Consider the following 21,767-nt stretch of genomic DNA (forward strand, 5'->3'; position numbering starts at 1 on the left):
ACTAATTCTACTGAGACGAGTATAATTAAGTATAAAGTATAAACCATGTAAAAGCTGTATCAGGCCAAGCTTACAATATGAATAAAAGGTTTAGGCTATATTTACCAAGTTACAAAATGGATACTAGAAGCAATATGGAAAGTAAGAACAGCAAATGGGCTTAAAAAATTCTAGACAGCTAAAAGCTAGATATATATGTGAATAACTTCATAAGCAAAAATTGTATATGTGAAAAAAAATGGTGCAAACAATATAAATAAATTAAAAAAATGAGAGTGAATAAAAAATAAAACCAAAGCTAATGATAAATTAACTGCATCCTATAACACAATACCATAAATACAATGGTACAAGCACAAAAAAGATTAAAAAAGCATGGATGAAACAATGAGAAAATGAAAGATCAACTGTAAAGCACAAGCAAAATATTTGAGAAGTGAGTTGCCTATTCTAAATGAATTGAGGTACATGCTTCTCCGAGGTTCTACCTCTTTGAGGAAGCATTAAGTTTCCATTTCTAAAACATGCTTTAGGGAACGAGATTCCTTCTAGAATATGAAGTTTGCAGTAACTATATTTCAGACATAAAATTAACATAGTTCAAACCTCAAAGGTCAAACTGCAAACTCCAAAAAAGCCTCGTAAACATAAGGCCCTTAGGATTATATGGCCAAAATTAAAATGTTAGAACCTATGTCACATAGGTACGGGTGCGGGTATGGACCATTTTCAAAAAATTTGGGTGCGGGGGTACGGCCATACGCACACGCGACATATATATATATATATCAAAAAATTTCAAACAAAATTACACATTCACACACACACACACACACACACACACACACACACACACACATATATATATATATATATATATATATATATATATATATATATATATAAATTACAAACAAAATAGCATATTCATAAATCATGATCCAAAACACATGGAAGTAACTAACATACAAATATATCAGCATTCTTGATTCAATGACAATCACTGCAGAAGCACAAATAAAATAGCAACATACACTTTTACATAAGTAACATAACAAACAAAAGAGGGAACACGGAACAGAAAAAAAAAACGAACAAAAAAAAAAAGGGAACCGACTGCAGGCGACTAGAAATATACTGCTCAACAAAAAATGAAAAGGGAACCGACTGCAGAAATTCTCTTGTTTTAAACTAAACACTGTTTCCCTCCAAGACATTGTCTTGTTTTACACTAAACAAGACAATGGCAATCACAGTAGAAGCTCAAAAAATTACAAACAACATGCTTAACATAAGTAACATAACAAAGAAAAGAGGGAACACGGAACAGAAAAAAAAAATGAACAAAAAAAAAGGGAACCGATTGCAGGCGACGAACAAAAAAGAGGATTCAGAAAAAGGTCGTTGTTCGCCACCTGAAAATAAAACCAGAAAATGAGAAAATGATGAAAAAAAATCAAATACCGTCGCTGTTCGGCGCTTGCCGTCGCCGGAGATAATCTGCCATTGTCGTTCATCGCCTGCAGCCGCCGGTCTCTGCCCCTGCCTTCGCGGGTCAACATCAGTGGTCGTCGGTGGAGAGAAGAAGAAACACATGAAATGAAACGAAACGAAAAAGGGTTTTAGGGTTTCGATTTATTTAACGTTAAATTTTTTAAAACGTGAAAATGTAAAAAAAGGTTAACATTAAAATTGGACAGAAATGGATTCGGTCAACTTTGACCGAGTCTGAAATAGGTCGAAAATGACCTTGGGTGCGTTGACTGTACCCGGTACGGTCAACGCAGCACCCGTGCCGCACCCACGGTCGTACCGGTACCATACCCGTACTGTGCAGGTACTCTACCCGTGTGACATAGGTTAGAACCAAAAGAAGGGCATCTGAAATGCACATAAGAATGCTGTCATCTTGAGGGACAAGCAGGAATCTCTCCCTGCATAATCAATACGCTGAGAATCAGATTGAACAAATAAATGAGCTTATCAAAAGATTGTTCTTAAGGGACAAATAAGAACATGTCCCTTTGCCAGATGAATGCAGCAGGCCCAGATTGAATGAATAAATAAATTATATACATAAATGTTCCATGCTTACATGTATGCCATTAATGTGTGTAACACAAAACTAGAATTTGTTTTCTAGTGGAATTTGCTGATTTTAGTAAGTTCTGCTGCAACTGTGAAATATTGATCTTCAAACAAAGTCCAAATGCACTCTATGATGTTATTGTGCTTCTAACTAAATCTAAAGTTCTTGTTTTCTTTATTATATATTATTTTGTTGGTTTCTAATTCTTTAGGTCAGTAGTTAGGAATGCTATGCTAGTAGGTGTCTCATTTTCATTGTACTTTTCATGATAGAGCTACTGCAAGACATGCAAGGGAGAGAGAGTTGTAAGAGGAACCAAATCTGTGAAATTGGATATAATGGCAGGTATAGCCAGAATCTTCTGTTGTTCGGTGGGTTTATGCAATTAAACTAGTCATCTCAAATCTATAGGGTGTATCTATTATGTCTTATTTTACACTTTGCTGACTTGTTTGAGAAGTTAAAAATTATTTGGCATTGTGTTGTGTGAATTGGATTGAATGATGATAGCTGCAACTGGATACAATGGTTTCCTATTTTTTTAATTGTTGGCCAACTCAGCTAGTCAACTTGGGAATCACCGAGTCAGCTTGGGATCACCCTCTCATTGGGCCACAAGTCAAGACCCAAGCAAGTCAGCACCAAAACTTGGCTGACTTGGCCAATAATTGGTGGACTTGTTGGATTGGTGACTTGCACCGAAATCGTCCGAGTTTGGTTCAACTGTTTTAAAGTGTAAAAATTAATCTTGACCCTTAGGTTTTTAACCGTTTTTTGCTTTTCTTCTCTCATGAAAGCTTTTATTAGGGACATGAAAAGAGTACTAGCCCAACAATTTGAAAATATATTCTCACTATAACATGACAATTTTTTCAAGCCATTTTTGGCCTGCGTGGCGCCAAGGGTTGCCACAAGTGCTCTGTTGAAATTAGAGGAGTTTGTGTTTTTAGGTGGTTCTTTGTAATATTAAAGAGTTATAAAACCTCTTTAATCTTTTCTTTATTTTAGATTGATGTAATCTGTAAATCTCCTTTCTACCTTAATCTCTTTATAATGGAGATTAGGGTTAGTGAATGAATCACGTTTTCTCTCCCCAACTCTCACGACTTCAACTCTTTCTCTCTCTCCACGTCTCAAGGCTGCAACATGGTATCAGAGCAGGTTGCTTGAAGAAGAAGATCAAAGCCCGAAGATGGCTTGCAGACGACCAAAGAGATCGCTGCCTTCTTCACCAAAGCGAGAACTCAATCATGTGAACAAAATCTTCAGGAATCAAGCTTGAGATTTCTGAATTGCTGCCAGAGCATGATCTGCCTCCACAAAATCTCCATGGCAAATTTGGACTTTGTGAAACGCCGACAATTTGAGGGAAGATGAAAAGAATGATGGTTAACGGCACACAAATAGGATAAAGATGCTAACATTATGGTAAGGATAGTTTGAAAAGGATCATGGCAAAGATCAAGACGATATGGAATCAGTTACGAGCACAAATCAAGGAAGGTTTTGTTGATAATGAATATCTTGTAACAACTCCTTAAAATAAAGAGTTATCTCAGCTGTAATGCCTATATAAGAGATTGACATACTTTATCAATTTTAAGGCCGATGGCCTTCTGTGGGTAAAGAAAATATGCTCCACGTTAATCCCCTAAGCTCTTTTTTGTTATTGCTTTATGTTTTTCAACATGGTATGAGAGCAGCGGACTTGATTGGCGATGTGAAGCAAACAGCCGGCGACAGGCAGCGGACGTCTATGAATCTAGCGACGTGAAGCAAATAGCTGGCAACCCTCCTTCTCCTCTCAGGCTATATCTCTTCCACCGTCTCCTTCTCCTTTTCCTTCTTCCGTCTCTTTCTCCTTCTCTTCTTGTCTGTTCTAGTTGACTGATTTCCAGCAACGGAACCGTGTGGAGGAGTCTATTCACGCTAGGAGATATGCGTGAATAGACTCCAGCCGTAGATGTACATAAGTATATTATTGCAGTTGTGTGGGAGTCTGCGTTGATTAATCTCTTATGGTCTGATGTGTTCTATGATCAAAGCAGCCAAGTGGAGGACTCAACTCTATGATTTCTGTGGCAGTTTATGTTGAATGTTTTTATTTGCTATTGCTATTCATGATTTGTGAAAAATAATCTATGGTTCAACAACGTTAGATGCATAAATAAACAAGTAGTTGGTTGGAGCAGACAATACAAGCAGTGGGGATCCTTTTTCTGTTGTGGGCTTGCTCTTAGCAGAATTTTTTGTCGTCAGATTGCTGTTTTCTTTGTCGTGGTGTTGCCGTCAACAGTTGGACAGCACTCTGTTTTTTGTCATGGTGTTGCTGTCAACAGTTGGACAGCAGTTTGGTTGTTGCTGCACATCTAACATTGCCGTGTGGGACGTTTGTTCTTGCTGATCAGTTTCATTTCAGTAGATATATATATATATATATATATATATATATATATATATATATATATATATATATATATATATATATATATATTCTCTTGCTGGTGGTGGTTGGTCTCTTGTGGACTGATTTGCGATGGCTGAAAATCTCATAACTGATTTCTCTCATGAGGTTAAAAGTGGATGAAATCCATTCTCTTATGGTTTTATGGATCTAACTATGAGATTTGGTCTTGTGTGTTTATGATGTCTGTGATTGGACATCAGAAGGAGCATGTTATAAAAGAAAATGAACATGTTGAAAAGAGTGGAAAATGTTGAAAAGAGTGGAAAATATGGTTCATGGAAGGGAGATATTGTCATGTCATGGATCATGAATAGTGTGCAACCACAGATTGCATCAACTATTGCATACTATACCTTTGCCAAACAAATGTGAGATTTGTTGAGACAAACATACTCAAATGACAAGAATGTTAGCAAGATATTGCAGGTGGAGGATGAATTACTTAATTTGCGGTGACCAAAGTCTTGCTCAGTACTTCGCTTTCCTCAAGTCCATCTATGAACGACTTCAAGACTCTTCGGCTGTAGTGTCCAAGTTTCGTGATCTTCCACTGGTGTACACACGTCGACAAGACCATTCTCATGATCCTTCGCCAACCGCTTCTCAGGAGTTAAGTTCATCTGAAGTGAGTAGCCCTAATCCATCTGATGCCTGTCAAGACTTACCCATCGCTCTTTGCAACGGCATGCGACAATGTACTTTGCATCCTATATTTCATTATGTGTCTACTGACAGTGTTGGTAAAAGTATGCAATAATTTATTCAAGCTCTGGATGCTCATACAGTTTCTACGTGTCACCACTAGGCTATTAGATACCCAATAGAGACAAACTATGCAAGATGAGATGGATGCCTTAGTTCAGGGAGGCACCTGGGAACTTGTTGATCCTCCTTCTCATTGTGACATTGTTGGCTCTAAGTGGGTATTTACAGTGAAATATAATTCTGATGGTTCTATGGAACGATACAAAGCTCGGTTGGATGCTAAGGGCTATATGTGGACCTACAGTGTAGATTTCTTTGAGACCTCTCTGGTTACTCGGTTGAGAACCATTCGTCTTATCATTTCTGTGGCTGTACACCATGACTGGCACATGTATCAGCTTGATGTCGAAAACGCCTTTTTGTATGGTGATCTCGATGAGACTGTCTATATGTAACAACCACCAGGGTTTGAACGACAGGGAGATGGTGGCAAAGTGTGCAAGCTGAAGAAAGCTATTTATGGACTCAAGCTGAGTCTTCGTGCATGGTTTCACAAGTTCTCCGAGGTAGTCTCAAAGTGTGGCTTTGCGAGATCTCTTGATCATTCCCTGTTTATCAAGAAGGCTTCTAGGGGTATAACCATTCTAGTGTTTTATGTTGATATTATCCTGACAGGTGACTCCGATCAAAAAATTTCTGATGCAAAGCTGTTTCTTCAAAAACACTTTGTGATGAAAGATCTTGGTCCACTACGATATTTCTTGAGAATAGAGGTTGCTCGCAATAGGGATGGTATTGTTCTCTCTCAACGGAAGTATGTTCTTGATTTATTGCAAGACACAGGGATGCTAGGAGCTAAACCGGCTAATTTACCTTTGAATCCACGTATACACCTTCATGATGATCAAACAGAATTAGTGGATTCTCGATCAGATAGGTCCCTTATTGGAAAACTACTCTATGTTATTGTGACAAGACCAGACATTAGCTTTGCAGTGGAAAAGCTAAGTCAATTTATGGAAAAACCCAGGAAAGTTCATTGGGATGTTGCTTTGATGGTGGTTAAATATCTGAAATTGTCTCCTAGCAAAGACCTTTTGTTCACAAAAGGCAAGACCCTGGAAGTGTAAGCCTATAGTGATGCTGACTATGTTGGCTCAGTCGAAGACAGGAAATCCACCACAAGATTTTGTGTATTTGTGGGAGGCAACCTCATGTCATGGAGAAGCAAAAAAACAAGGCATGGTGTCAAGATCTAGTGCAGAATCCGAATACAGAGCTATGGCTCAAACTGCAGCAGAAATGACTTGGGCTAGATCCATGCCATCTAGCTTAAGTGTGTCGATTCCACTTCCCACGAAGATGTATTGTGACAATCGAGCAGTCACATACATTGCAAACAATCTAGTTTTCCGTGAGAGAACTAAACATATTGAAGTTGACTGCCATTACATTCGGGATCTCGTTCAAGGAGGAACCATTGCCACTATTCATGGTCCTTCAGAAGATCAAGCTGCAGATGTCTTCACCAAAGCTCTCCCTATTGGTGATTTCTCTAAATGTTGTGGCAAGCTGAGCATGTTTAATATGTATGCTCCAGCTTGAGGGGGAGTGTTGAAATTAGAGGAGTTTATGTTTCTAGGTGGTTCTTTGTAATATTAGAGAGTTATAAGACCTCTTTAATCTTTTCTTTATTTTAGATTGAAGTAATCTGTAAATCTCCTTTCTACCCTAATCTCTTTATAATGGAGATTAGGGTTATTGAATGAATCACGTTTTCTCTCTCCAACTCTCACGACTTCAACTCTTTCTTTGTCTCCACGTCTCAAGGCTGCAACATGCTCGACCAGCCTAGCTCAACCTTAAAGGTAGTGGAAGCATTCCTCAATCTTTCGGACCATGGACTAGACGATGAGTGCAACGCACTCGACAAACCATTGCTCAGGATTATCCCATAGTAGGCCATCAGCAAGTCGTGGCCATAAGGCTATGTCAGAATACTGCCATTCTTCCAAGCGCTCATTTACCTCTATACAAAATTTGGGTGGGGGATGACTTCCCTTGGAGGAAGTCCCCAGCTGAAGCCAGTTTTCGACTAGATGTCATTAAGCAAAGCGGCCGACCATCGCCTTGCTTGATGATGAACTTTCACTTGCTTGTTCCCGCGTCACCATGGGCGGTTGTGGACGCAGCGTATGCATCCACCAAGAGAATTAGCTCTAACCCACATGCACCCCTGTATGCAGCCTAACAGTACATGTTGGAACTTATTGATGGGATTACATCTTCTGAAGGGACTGCATCTTTCGAAGAGACTGCCAACCATGCTCCACTGATAATCTTCGTCCTTGCACCACTGCATTGCACATACCACATGCATTTCTTTCTGCTTGACTCAACGTTCGATTGAATCCCACATACTTTTTGAGCAATGCCGAAGCTGGCCGTACAAGCATCCGATATTGCTTGCTTGGCTTGGCCACACATAGTTGGTCTACAATATTCTTCCACCGCCAAATCGTCGACGTCCTCATCGACTAGCTGCCTGGGTGAGAAAATCTGCGACCATCCCCTTCATTACCTTAGTGTGTATTCAATCATTTCCGTTGGTTTCCATGAATCATTCGTGGCTCTGCCTTGTCCATCGGATGACTTATGGCTGTCTCTACACAAGGATTCGACACAATATCGTTCATTGTTCTAAATTGTGCCAACACCCATCTGATTGACACACCCGCGATGTTCTTCATTTGCCAATAGGACAAGGGGACAAATCAGAAGACTGTCAGCCTCTTGGAACATCTTCCTGTTCCCAAGCATCTATGGGAGCAATACCTACGACACTTAGCACAAACTAGAAAAATTAGGTGAAATTGCTGGATGTAGTCAAATTATGCTGCAACTTGCAAAAGAGCGAGTTTTCAGGGCATAGTTAGTTTGAAATAGTCATTGGGCAACGACCGTTGATGTTGCATACCCTTGCTGCTCAAGAAAAGGGATGACCAACCTTCGCCTATCAGTTTGTCAGAGATTGGCAGGAACAAACGGAGTTAGCTAAAGTGTACTTTCACAAGGCTGCTAAGAAGATGAAGTGGGCCCATAGGAAGCGACGACCTGCAGAGTTCAAACTCGAACACAAGGTCCTCGTGAAGTTGCACCCAGATTGCATGGGAATCTTTCGCAGGCGACACCATCCCTTGATTCAAAAGTATGAGGGACCAGTCACGGTAGTCAGGAGGATCATAATGCTAGCATACAAGCTAGATCGCCACCAGACTTCACGGTATATTGAGTGCTCCATGTTTGCAACTTGAAGCCCTTCTATGCCGATGGTGAAGCCCTGGAGAGGAGCATGTTGCAGTGGGAACCAATCCTACAAAGAGTGCCATCAATCAAGCGAGCAGTGGGTTGGCAAATGAAGCAGATCTTTCGGTACAAAATCAATTATTATGGAGAGCCAAAAAAATATTTGGTGAAGTGGGTAGAAGAGGAGCAGCCGATGTGGGAGTATGGGAGTATGCCTTTTGGATGAAGCAGCGATATCTGAAGAAAGTCTCAGCCTACCATGCAACAGTTGGTGCCAAGGACGACACATGATCTGAAGGTCATGCTTGTGTTTACTTGCAATGGAGCACCTCCGACCGAACACCAATGCATGTTGGGGATTCTATGTTTTGGGTGGTTGACATTTTAATCCCATGTAAAAGGCTTCGGCCATCCTATGTAAGTACAGTTAAGTTTACTTCTAGATCTCCTTGCTTACATTTCCCTTGTGATAAATGCGATCTATGCTCATTACAAGTTCTTCCCTCCATTCCTTTGCGTCCTTTGCTTTTTGTACGCACTCTTTGTTTTCGAGTTATTTGTGCACTATTTTGCCCCATAAGGCTTACAACGGATAGGCAAAAGTCGTGCCTCACGGTCCGAAAAGAGTAGGCCGGTAACACTCACTATCAATTTCTAAACATCTAGAGGCCCATGGAGAATTAGATGGTGTATATATATATATATATATATATATATATATATATATATATATATATATAGCGAGAGATAGAGATAAATACAAGTTAGGTGTACTTAGATTCATGACTTCCTTTATGGTTAGAGTTGTTGCCAAATCATAACCTATGTCTCATAGCTATGGGTACGGGTGCTAGTGTGGGTATTGATGCGAGTATGAGTATGGACCATTTTCAAAAAACTTCAGTGCGGGGGTGCAACTTATAACATAGAAAATATATATGAATGGCTTTTGCAGCAGTGTGTTTAAGAAATCTATGAAAAACTTTAAAGTTTAAACATATGGACAACCGAGCAGCCCCCTAGACAGCATGAACACTAGTCAAATTTTCACATCCAAAACACGGCTCAGCATTGTGCAACTGGGATCTAAGCGCTAAATGCTGAATTGGAATGGCTCAGTTACAAAAAATATAGGATTTTGGCACCAAATACAGAAAATACTGGAACTGCTCAGCTTTGCGGAGCATGGTTGCATATAAATGTAAAAGAGAAAGGTTAGACTATATTATTTTTGAAGAAGAAAAAGAAGATTAAAAATGATAGACCAATAGAAGAAAAAAAACAAAAGTACTACTAAGTACAACAATAAAAAGAAAAACAATTGATGTAGGAAGGTAGCTGGAGGTTGGCAGAAGAAATATCCCTCAAATCAGCCAACATTGGCCCAAATTGTTTTTGCCAGAAGTCGCTAGAGGTCGCTGGAGGTTGTTGGAGTTCTTTCTCAGCAAACAATGGTGGAGAAGAGCAAAACAGAGCCGTCATTGGAATTCCATCGAGGGCTCTGTGTTTTTGAAAGAAAATACAAAAATAAAAAAAACCTTAATTTTTGGACGAAAATGGACTCAGTCAATGTTGACCTAGTCTGTTTTTTGTATGGACATGGACCCAGGTACATTGACTTTACCTAGTATGTTTTGACCCGTATCCATACCGGTGCTACACGCTACCCGTACGGGTACTCCAAAATTGATGTACCTATGTTACATAGATGATTACCAAGATCATGTTGCTCTTTAATGGGTAGGGAGACAATATATTACATTATAAAATTACAGTAAAAATACATTTTAAAAATTTATGACCTGATCCGACCGAGTCACTAAGTCAACTGACTCACCCATTGACCTGGCCATCTGATTTTGCCAACTATGACTTTTTTTATTTGGTAAGAGTATGTAGCTACTTATTCCTTTGGGAGAACTATAATGACCTGTTCAAAGCCAAAAAAACAATTTATTTCCTGCCCTCATGACATTATTGGAGTAAAATTATGTTGGAAGCGTCTATTATGAGCTTTCGATGGTAAGTGCCTAGAGACTTCTTCTTCCTCTCTTTAGCTATAAGTTTTTGAAGACTGAAGTCCTAGGTTGAATCTTGAATCATCAATGAGTGAGACATACACAATATGATCAACAATTCAAGATATGCAGGATTTGCACTGCTGCTAGTTCGAACTACACAAACAAAGATCTTATAGAAACTAGACTTGATAAACATTCAAAAGAGGATTTCTTTCCATTGAAACAGAGAAATCTTGGTTCTTAAAAGTCTCACAAAAACATTCCTATCTCTAACAGATAAGCTAGCTTTTGCAAGTGAGCTTCCGACCGAGACATGCTTAACTTTTCCAGTGTCAATTATGGTTTTAGTTTCAAAGCAGGTATATTATGAACAACTGTTTTGATTCAAAGGTTTTTTAACGAGGTCTACTATTCAAGAGTCCACGCACCATTCTGTAAATCAATAAGATGTTCACGAGATGTTTCTCCAATAAATTTGGGAGCCTTTGTTACGAGCTTCCAAAACTTAGTACTACTCTTAAATCCATAATGTCGAAGAGGTTTTTTTTCTTTTTTTTTTTTTTTTGGAGGGGGGGAGGGGGCGGCCTAGTAAACATAAATAGTGCACCTGCTATTTCAAGTTCTCAGTGTGCTTATTGTTACAGCCGGAGTCCTTGAGAAAGAATCGTTGGTTCATTCACTAACCCTAGTCTCCATAATAAAGAGATTAGGGTAGAAGGGAGATTTACAAATCACATCAAACAAAAATAGAGGAATGTTTAAAGAGACCTCTTAACTATTAAATATTGCAAAGAACCATCTAGAAACACAAACTCTTCTAATTCAGGACTCCCCTTCAAGCTGGAGCATACATATTAATCATGCTGAGCTTGTCACAACATTTAGAGAAATCACCAATAGGAAGAGCTTTGGTGAAGACATCTTTAGCTTGATCTTCTAATGATACATGAATAGTAGCTATGGTTCTTCCTTGAACGAGATCTCGAATGTAATGGCAATCCTGTTCAGTTCTTTCATGAAAAACTGGATTGTTTGCAATGTATGTGGCTGCTCGATTGTTACAATATATCTTCATGGGAAGCAGAATCGACACACTTAGGCTAGATAGCATGGATTTAGCCCAAGTCATTTCAGCGGCAGTTTGAGCCATAGCTCTGTATTCAGATTCTGCACTAGATCTTGACACCACACCTTGCTTTTTTTGCTTCTCCAGGCTATAAGGTTGCCTCCCACGAATACACAGAATCCTGTGGTAGATTTCTGTCTTTGACTGGGCCAACATAGTCAGCATCACTATAGACTTTTACTTCTAAGGTTTTTCCTTTTGTGAACAAAAGTCTTTTGCGAGGAGACGATTTCAAATAGTTGACCACCATTAAAGCAACATCCCAATGAACTTTCTTTGGTCTTTCCATAAATTAACTTAGGTTCCCCACTATCAAGTTAATGTCTGGTCTGGCCACAGTAACATAGAAGAGCTTCCCAATAAGAGATCTGTATGATCGAGAATCCACTAATTCTGATTGGTGATCATGAAGACCTATGCGTGAATTCATAGGTAGATTGACCAGTTTAGCTCCTAGTATCCTGGTGTCCTACAATAAATCAAGAACATACTTTCGTGGAGAGAGAACTACCTTTCCTGTTGCGAGCAACCTCTATTCCCAAGAAATATTGTAGTTGACCAAGATTTTTCGTCACAAAGTGTTTTTGAAGAAACAACTTTGTATCAGAAATTCCTTGATCGGAGTCACCTCTCAGGATAATATCATCGACATAAACCACTAGAAGAGTCATACCCCTCAAATTCTTCTTGATAAACAGAGATTGATCAAGAGGGGATCTCGTAAAGCCACACGTTGAGACTATCTTAGAGAACTTGTGAAACCATGCACGAGGACTCTCCTTGAGTCCATAAATAGCTTTCTTCAGTTTGAATACTTTTCCACACTCTTCCTGTCGTTCAAACCCTGGTGGTTGTTGCATATAGACAGTCTCATTGAGATCACCGTACAAAAAGACATTCTTGACATCAAGCTGATACATGTGCTAGTCATGGTGTACATCCATAGAGATGATAAGACGAATGGTTCCCAACTGAACGACAGGAGGGAAAGTCTCAAAGAAATCAACCCGTAAGTTTGCTTGTAGCCCTTAGCAACCAACCAAGCTTTGTATGTTTCTATAAAACCGTCAGAATTATATTTCATTGTGAATACCCACTTGGAGCCGACAATGTCACAATCAGGAGGAGGGTCAACAAGTTCTCAGGTGCCTCGCTGAACTAATCCCCTCATTTTGCATAGTCTGTCTCCACCGGGTATCTAATTGTTGGTGACAAGTAGGAACTGCATGGACAGTCAGAGCTTGAATAAATTGTTGCATACTTTTACCAACACCGTCAGTAGAAACAAAATGAGATATAGGATGCAGAGTACATTGTCGCTTGCCTTTGCGGAGAGCAATAGGTAAATCCTGACAAGGATCAGAGATAGCTATCGTGGGCTTAGATGGACTATGTGTACTCACTTCAGATGTACTTACCTCCTGAGAAGCGGTTGGGGAAAGATCATGAGAACGGTCCTATCAACATGTGTAGACCAACGGGGGATCAATAAACTTGGACACTGCAGCAGGAGAATCCCTAGAAGGAAACTCACAAGGGAAGGACTCCAAAGGAATAAGAAGAATAGGTAGTGGGTCCGATGACGGTGGAATCTCAGTAGAGGTAGGAGAGAAACTATAATAAGGTTGAGATTCAAAGAATGTGACATTCATACTAATATACTCCTTTTGAATCAAGGGTTCAAAGTATTTGTAACCTTTATGATTTCTAGAGTAGCCAATAAAGATACACTTAATGGCTTGGACACCCAATTTATCACGTGTGAGTCAATGTATGTGAACAAAGTATGTGCAACCAAATACTTTGGGAGCTATTGGAAACAAGGATCGTTGTGGGTGCACAAGTTTAATGGAAACCTGGTTGTTAATGGAGTATGAGGGTAAATGGTTGGTCAAGTAACAGGCAGTGAAGATGACATCTCCCAAAAAATAAGCAGGTAGATTGGTATGAAACATTAGGGAACGTACCAGATTTAAAAGTTGGCGATGTTTTCGCTCAGCTACTCCATTTTGTTGGGAGGTATGGGGACAAGTAAATTGAGGAGAAATGCCATTATCATATTAAAATTTCATTAAGGTAGATGCCTTGAACTCAAGAGCGTTATCAATGCAAATGCTTTTAACAAGAATACCAAATTGGGTCTTTTTTTCAATAATAAGGTTCTTGAGAGTACGTATGACTTCAGACCTTTCTTTCAAAAGGAAAACCCAAGTGACTCGAGAATAATCATCAACAATGACAAAAAAATAACGAAATCTAGACCTACTAGCAAATCTGCTAGGACCCCGCACATCAACATGAAGAAGATCAAATAGTCCACAATTGGACGGACTAAGACTCGATGAATAACTGCTACATGTGTGCTTGCCTAGTTGACATACTTCACACTGAAACGACTCTGGTACTGATAGATGAGGAAGTAGGTGACGGAGCATGGACATAGATGGATGACCAAGTCTGAGATACCACTGGAAGGAGGAGGACAATGAAGAAGTCGAGAAGGCTGCAATACCCATAGAAGTAGACAGGAAGTAGATCCCCTCTTTCTTATAGCCTTCACCAATCGTCTTCCCAGTTTGCAAGTCCTGAAATGAACATATACTAGAATCAAATGTAACACGACAATGTAAATCATTAGTCAATTGTCCAATTGATAAAAGATTAGTGAGAAACTTAGGAGCATATAACACATCAGGAATTGTCATAGACTAAGAAATCTTAATATCTCCATAACCCATAATAGGAGACCATCTACCATCTGCAAGTCTCACATGACCTGTCTGAGTTAATGAGTGTAGCATAGTAAACGTAGAAGGTCTACTACAAAAGTGTTTCGATGCTCTTGAATCAATAATCCAGGTAGTACCTTTATCGTGTGGAGCAGTATCAACGGACATAGCATTGTCTATCATAACTATAGAGGCCGACGACAGAGTAGATTTGTGTGTTCAGAACTTCTCATACTTTGACTTGTTGATATTCACAGTCAGTCTCTGGATGGAAAGAAGATAAGGACCCATCTACTATTGATGAAGCTGCCTGAACAAATCCAATAGGAGACTGTAAAGAATTCTTGCAATGCTTAGATGCAACACTTCTTCCTAAGGATGCAGTGGAAGGACGACCATGTTTATTCCAACATCTGTCTTCCAAATGCCCTATTTTTTCAGTGTGCACTGAAATCTCCTTCGATGTCCTCCTGACCCTCGACCTATGCCCCTCCCCATGGAGAAACTGCGTTCCCGACCTCCTAAACCATCAAGGAAGAGGCATGAGCATTACTAGAAGGCGGAGAAAGGGTCACCGCAAGACGTCTGATCCTGTTGTAAGCTTCAGCTAGGTTAGAGATTTCTGTTCTAGTCAACATCTGTGCCTTTGCTACTGAGTATTTGGGAGAGTGACCTTGTAGAAACTTTGCAACCATAGACTGTTCACCATGAGTCTTATGGCATGTTGGACAGAGGGGACATTATGCTTTAAGTCTTTCATAGATTGACTTGAGGGAAGCGAAGTATTGAGCAAGACTTTGGTTGTCCTGTTGCAAATTAAGTAATTCCTCATCCACCTGCAATATCTTGCTAACATTCTTGTCATTTGAGTACGTTTGTTTCAAAAAATCTCACATTTATTTGGCAGAGGTATAGAATGAAATTGTAAAAGTAATCTGTGGTTGCACACTATTCATGATCCATGACATGACAATATTATTATCTTCTTTCCCTGAGATATATTTTCCACTGTTCTCTTCATGCTCATTTTCTTCTATAACATGCTCTTTTCGATGTCCAATCACAGACATCATAGACACACGAGACCAAATTTCATAGTTAGATCCATCTAACTTTACAGTAGAACCATAAGAAAATGGATTTCCTCAAATTTTAAACTCACGAGGAAATCAGTTTTGGGATTTTCAGCCATTGTAAATCTGACCTCAAGAGTTCAATCCAAAAACAGAGAAGAATATATAGAGTAGTCATCAGCAATAAACAGTTGTCTAACACCACATAGCAGGAGTAAAAATAGATGCACAACACTTCTTCTAAACAAGAACAAATACCTCCACAGCAGATTGTTGTCCACCTGCTAACAAACTGCTCAACACTCCGCAAATCATCAACGATGACAAAAAAAATAGTGGAGCATTGATTGCCGCAACATTCATTGAGAGCAGTCCCTAAGACATTGACCAACGTAGAATCCCAGACATTTTTCAAAGCTACTCCCACGCAGTTGCTCATGCCCCACTACATCCACGTTGGGGACCTAATCACATACCTCTCACGTGTGATTAGGTTCCCCTTCCACGCTTCTCCACTGCCTCCCGATCAACTGAGAGAAGAGAGAAAGGACGGGTAGAGAAAGAAAAGAAATAGAAAGGGGTGGGAGAGAGAATAGGAGAAGAGGTCGCTGGAAAATCACGTCAACCGTCACTGGAGGAGGATGGAGATTGCCGGATCTGATACCATGTGACAGCCGGCAGTCCTTGAGAAAGAATCGTTGATTCATTCACTAACCCTAATCTCCATAATAAAATGATTAGGGTAGAAGAAAGATTTACAAATTACATCAACCAAAAGTAGTGGAATGTTTAAAGAGACCTCCTAACTATTAAATATTGCAAAGAACAACCTAGGAACATAAACTTTACTAATTCAACACTTATAATATAATTTTCTTCTGAATTTTCTTGCAAACAACCTGTGATATAGTATTAATGCTGACTAATTATTTTATTAGATACTAAGTCACAGTGGTACATGGGGGAGCCCACATACCTGTACCGGCGTATCGGTACCAGGACTGGGTACGTTTGGATCGGTTCCAGGTTGGAATCGATCCAAACCACAAAAAAAAGAAAACATTGTCTTGGTCTGTTTATGTTTTTTTTATGAGATTATATGTAGGAACTATGAATGGAACATTGTCTTAATGATGTGATATCAAATTTGATTTTTAGAGTTAAAAATATATAATTATCGCCATACCGCTGTATCAAGATTGGCGAAAACGCAATACCTGTACCCATACCTATGTGACATAGATTAGATATTAGTCAGCATTAATACATTATGATGGGTTGTTTGAATGAGTAAAAGTGCAATTTAGGCTACTTTCTTTGATTCTTTCATTAATACTTTTTTTGTTTGTTGAAAGGAATGGTATGCTTGTGTTTATGCAGCTTGGTTTCAATTCATAAGTGAGGTTGTATTTAGAAGGTCAGATTCCAATTCAATGAGAAGATTCATGGTTATGCTCTTTTTTTTTTTTAATAAACAAGAAGGGATTTAAGGTCTTCCAATTGGTATGAGATGTTTGTGCACTTGCAAACGATTATATGTCACTTGCTAGTTTACCTAACGTGACAATTGATAAGATGGTGAATGCCATGCTACATTCTTAACTGCAGCTTATTCTGCTTTTCTATTTACTATTAAACTTGTTCGTCAGGATGGATGAAAAGGAAGTATTGCAAAACTATTGAGAAATGCATATTTCTGCTGAACCCCAATGGCCTCCTTCTATCTTTTCTTGTCCTGTTGCTTATGCAAGACTTCTGAACAACTTTTGTTTACTTCTTCAGGAGTAGATAATAATGAAACACTAAGGGTTTCTAGAAGTGGTGGGGCTGATCCTGAGGGTAATCAGCCTGGTGATCTGTATGTTACTATAAGGGTGAGTAATATATTGATGTCATTTTATGAGTATAATTGGTTTTAGTTCATCCTGACCGCTTAACAATTTTACAGGTACGGGAAGACCCAGTTTTTCGTAGGGAAGGTGCTGATATTCATGTGGATTCTGTACTTAGTGTCTCCCAGGTATTTCTGTTGGTTTATAGCCATGTGAGAGTAACATAACACCACAAGTGTCCATGTCCAGTGACATGCCATACTAGATTTCTTTCAGTGGAGTCAACAGTAGCTAATTAACTCTGGCCTGCATGTGCACTAAATGTCTACTGGTTATCCCTCTCAAGATATTTGACATTTTATGTCTTTCTTTAAAATCACATGTCAATTTCTGTTCGTTGTTCCACTCAATTCTATAGACATGCTTGCAAATTGCCTTTCTCTTGCAGTAATTCACTTTCCTTTGGAAGACATGTGTCGTTTTGCTGGAGGTTTTATATATTCTTTTTACAGGCAATTCTGGGAGGAACCATTCAAGTTCCAACTCTCACAGGCGATGTTGTCCTTAAGGTTTACAGCCTTGTCCATTTTATAATACTGTGTTATGTCTCTCTACCTGTATGCATGTGTTATATCTTCTGTTGTTTGTTTATCTTGGCGTATGCATATTTGGCATATATCTTGATATTTTTTTCTCCAATTTTGTCTTGAATTATTTTGCTCATTTCCAGATACAGTTAGGTTTGACCAGGTTGTAGAGTCAATATCTCTCTTAAAGTTGTGTTTGGTAATATCTAATAGATTTACAGGCTCTGTTATTGTTATGTTATAGTCATTGCCATAGCTGTACCTTTTTATATCCCTATTGTCGTTTTATACTTCTCCTGAATGACCACTATGGCTAGTTCTTGTGGAGGCGTACACCTGCAAGACTGTCCATGGGCATGCACAAAAATAAATAAAAAAAGGTCTTAACTTTGGTTTTGTGCCCTTCACAGCCATTTTGCAGCCTAATTACTCTTTTGCTTGGATATGCTGATGTCTATTAGGCCAAACTTTTAAATTCTTATTTAAGTTTGTGTGGCCTATGCTTGATTGCACACAAAACATTTCTTTTAGAAACTAAAAGCTTGTTTAACGTTTTGTTACATAGGTACGTCAAGGTACTCAGCCTGGTCAGAAGGTGGTTTTGAAGGGAAAAGGTAACTGACATGATTGGAAAGCCCTTTCAGTTGATGTGTTCGGTTATTTATGCTACGTTTCTATTTTATCCTTTTTGGTAAACACAACGTGGGAGACCATTGCATTGATGATGTTCATGCAGGGATTAAGACTAGGAATTCATCCTTCTATGGTAACCAGTATGTGCACTTTAACGTTACAATACCAACGTGAGTATCTTCCTTTTTCCATGAGTTGAATTGGTGCCTGTGTGTGGAAAACCACTGTTTTTGTTTATGTTTCCATTGAAATCCCTGGAGGGCTGATCTGGTTCTCCCTAGAACGTAGAACCAAGTGTTCTCACTTGTTTTCTTTTGCATTATTCTTCCTCCAGAAATTTGACACAAAGGCAAATAACACTAATCGAAGAGTTTGCAAGAGAAGAGCAAGCAGAGTATGAAAGGGATGCTGCAGCAGGTGGCGTGAGTGGGTGAAGCTTTAGTGAAACGGTGCCTATTTATTGATATTTTTTGTTGGATAGCGGTTTAGGTTGTTGGTTCCGCCATGGACATAACCAAATTATGAATATAAATAATTAAATGTTTATTTTGCAAAAGAGGGGAAATAGGGTGGCCGGCATTGAGTTAATACTATTGTATATACAGTTGGTACTTTTGGATCATAATGGAAAGTGTTAGAAAGTACAACTGTTCTTCCGTTTTTTTTACTATTCACTAAGTGCAGTCTAATCATCTATCAACGTTTTATCTGCATCCAAGTTCGGTAAACATTTTCAGATTCCTGTGCTTCAGTACCTTTCAGAGCATATGCCTAAGACTGAAACATGGCAGCATACAGGGGCAGAGTTAAAATTTTTTATGAGGGGCTGAATTAAAAATTTTAAATTTTGATTAAGATTAAAATATCATTTTTTAAAATTTTTATATAGAATAAATATTTTTTTAAAAAATTATATACAATATTTTTTAAAAAAAAATTGAGGTAGGCCCAAAGCCCTAGCGGCCCCTAACTGTGCTTCGCCCTTGGCAGCAGAGATTTAACAACCACTTGTAGGAATCATTTTTTTCTGCAGTGCGAGCGAAAACAGTTCCATGAAGTGGGGCTTATGCTATATATCCAACCGATCTTTATCCCATATCCCAGACTGCATATATTTCGTTCCATTACCATAATCAAACTAATACTCGGTCTGGGTTTGGATGTTCAGGCTTGGTTGTGAGTCCAAAGCCTGTAGGACTTCCTTGGGGCTCAACTTAACGCACTTTGGTTGCACATTTATCCATGTTCAAGTTCCATGGATCTAGTTTCGCAAAGTTTTCTTTGGGCCCATTATATGTTTTATGAATAAACAGGATGTCTACACATGCTTGCCCGTTTGCTTGAATACCCTTTCTATACTTTAGCTTGCATGGTTGATACCCATTTATTAGAGAGGTAATCTCCTTGTGGTTTTTGATCATCCTTTTTGGAGTAAGGAATAGGTTTCAAGTAGTCTATCAATATCCCCAATTGCGTATTTAAGGTTGGCTTGCTTTGCCTTTGTGGAGAACTTGTTGTATGGCCTTGGTGGAGTCAGTTTCAGACTTGTATTGGTGGAAAAGAAAACAAAGTTTCATGAACATATCAAATTGTCGACTTAAGGAAGCTACTATCAGATTCGGATTGGATTTGTTTTTAGACAAATATCATGTATCTAATGCTATTAAATTTCGAAAATTAACAAAATCCGGTTCAAAATTCGAATTCTAATTCGGATTCGGATATGAATTTTTTTTATTCGAATTCGAATTCGTGAATATCTAAAAAAGCAGATATGATTAAAGATATATCCAATCCGAATTCGATCTGTTGACATCCCTACCTCCAAGGCTATATATAATTACGATTCGAAGGTTTGGGTAGAAGTTCCGGCTTTCATCTGAGTGATAAGATAAAATACTCCTCATGCTCACTCAAAAAGGGTTGTAGGCTTGTAGTAAAAAAACACATCCATAATGAGTTGGTGAAACAAAACTTAATCAAGCAATAATTGTATTTATATTCTTGAACCCTATTTACAACAAAGATTTTTGACGTGTATAATTAGCTTCAACTTATCCGATATGGGAGATAATGTACGTGTGCATTTCGGTAAAATTTCGTGGGCTTTCTTAATTAATCAGTTTGTTTAATGGACAGTGACATAGCCTTACAGATAATGACAATATTATCTTATGAAAAGATAAGATTAGACAAGCTACTAATCGGATGATGAAACCTGATCATATGCACCAAGTATTGGATCTTACATTGAAGATGTCAATAAATTCAATTCTGAACTGCTTCGAAAAGGAAAAAAAACTTAGCTGTTCCAAAAAAAAAAAAACATCAGATTAGGAAATTCGATTCATATTTGAGAAATGACATTCTATTGGATTCGGATTTCAATAAATATCCCAATAGGATATGGGTTTGGATCGGATTATATATATATATATATATATATATATATCCTATGTCCAATGTCAAGACATTTTGAAAGTTGGTTCATATTGTGGTTCGGATGTAACTTAAAAGTTGGATTTGGATTCAGATCGGAGTTTTTGTTTTTCTCTGAATGTTTAAAAACTTAAATCAGCGACTGACTGCCTACCAATCACTGGCTCTATTAGGTGTACCAAACCCTTTAAGGACATATCATATCATCGACATGTAGGCACTCTTGAAGCAGCTATGGAATTGAATCAATTGATTCATTTGGGATCAAATGCAAAGACAGGTGCGACTTACATGTGGGCAATTGTCTACTCTGACTCTAAAAGGCTTCTTGTTTTTATATTGATATTCATGAATAATTTTTCTCATTTACATATTAGTGCTCCTCAAAAATTTTAAATTTAAAAATTTAAAAATTAGTGGGTTGGATACGTATGGAGCACTAACCCGGGTCTGGTGTGGACACCGCATGTGGTTGGACGCGGGCTCAACTCCATCATAATATAAATTTTCAAAGGTCCGTGTAGGCAGTGGCCCACACCAGCTTTACTGATAGTTAGAGTTGGCAAATATATGATCATTTTTTCAAAGTGTCCCGATAAAAAGTAAGCAACTTGTACTTGATATGTGGACAAATATAAAGAGAGAGATGACCCTAAAAACGGGACCATTTTTATCATGTAATGTACGTAGGAGCGACATGACTACCTTGTTCGTTGTTGTCACGGATAGCATGTGACTAGACGTCCTTTCCTTTGTTTTT

At 38.6% G+C, this 21,767-nt stretch overlaps 1 protein-coding gene across 6 annotated transcripts in view; it reads left to right on the top strand.

Annotated features, from left to right (window-relative positions):
• Window positions 1-19,215, top strand: part of LOC116267555 (chaperone protein dnaJ GFA2, mitochondrial-like) — a 37,661-nt gene extending 18,446 nt beyond the window's left edge. For all 6 annotated transcript variants that reach the window (XM_031649349.2, XM_050075221.1, XM_031649347.2 and 3 more), the window contains exons 13-19: window positions 2,362-2,434; window positions 17,299-17,390; window positions 17,465-17,536; window positions 17,861-17,917; window positions 18,501-18,549; window positions 18,672-18,738; window positions 18,903-19,215. In XM_031649349.2, coding sequence (XP_031505209.1) covers window positions 2,362-2,434; window positions 17,299-17,390; window positions 17,465-17,536; window positions 17,861-17,917; window positions 18,501-18,549; window positions 18,672-18,738; window positions 18,903-19,002 — 510 coding nt within the window. In that variant the 3' untranslated portion in view covers window positions 19,003-19,215. The remainder of the gene's footprint in view (window positions 1-2,361; window positions 2,435-17,298; window positions 17,391-17,464; window positions 17,537-17,860; window positions 17,918-18,500; window positions 18,550-18,671; window positions 18,739-18,902) is intronic.
• Window positions 19,216-21,767: the final 2,552 nt, after the last annotated feature.

Source organism: Nymphaea colorata, chromosome 14, assembly GCF_008831285.2.
Source record: "Nymphaea colorata isolate Beijing-Zhang1983 chromosome 14, ASM883128v2, whole genome shotgun sequence".
NCBI classification, from domain to species: Eukaryota; Viridiplantae; Streptophyta; class Magnoliopsida; order Nymphaeales; family Nymphaeaceae; genus Nymphaea; species Nymphaea colorata.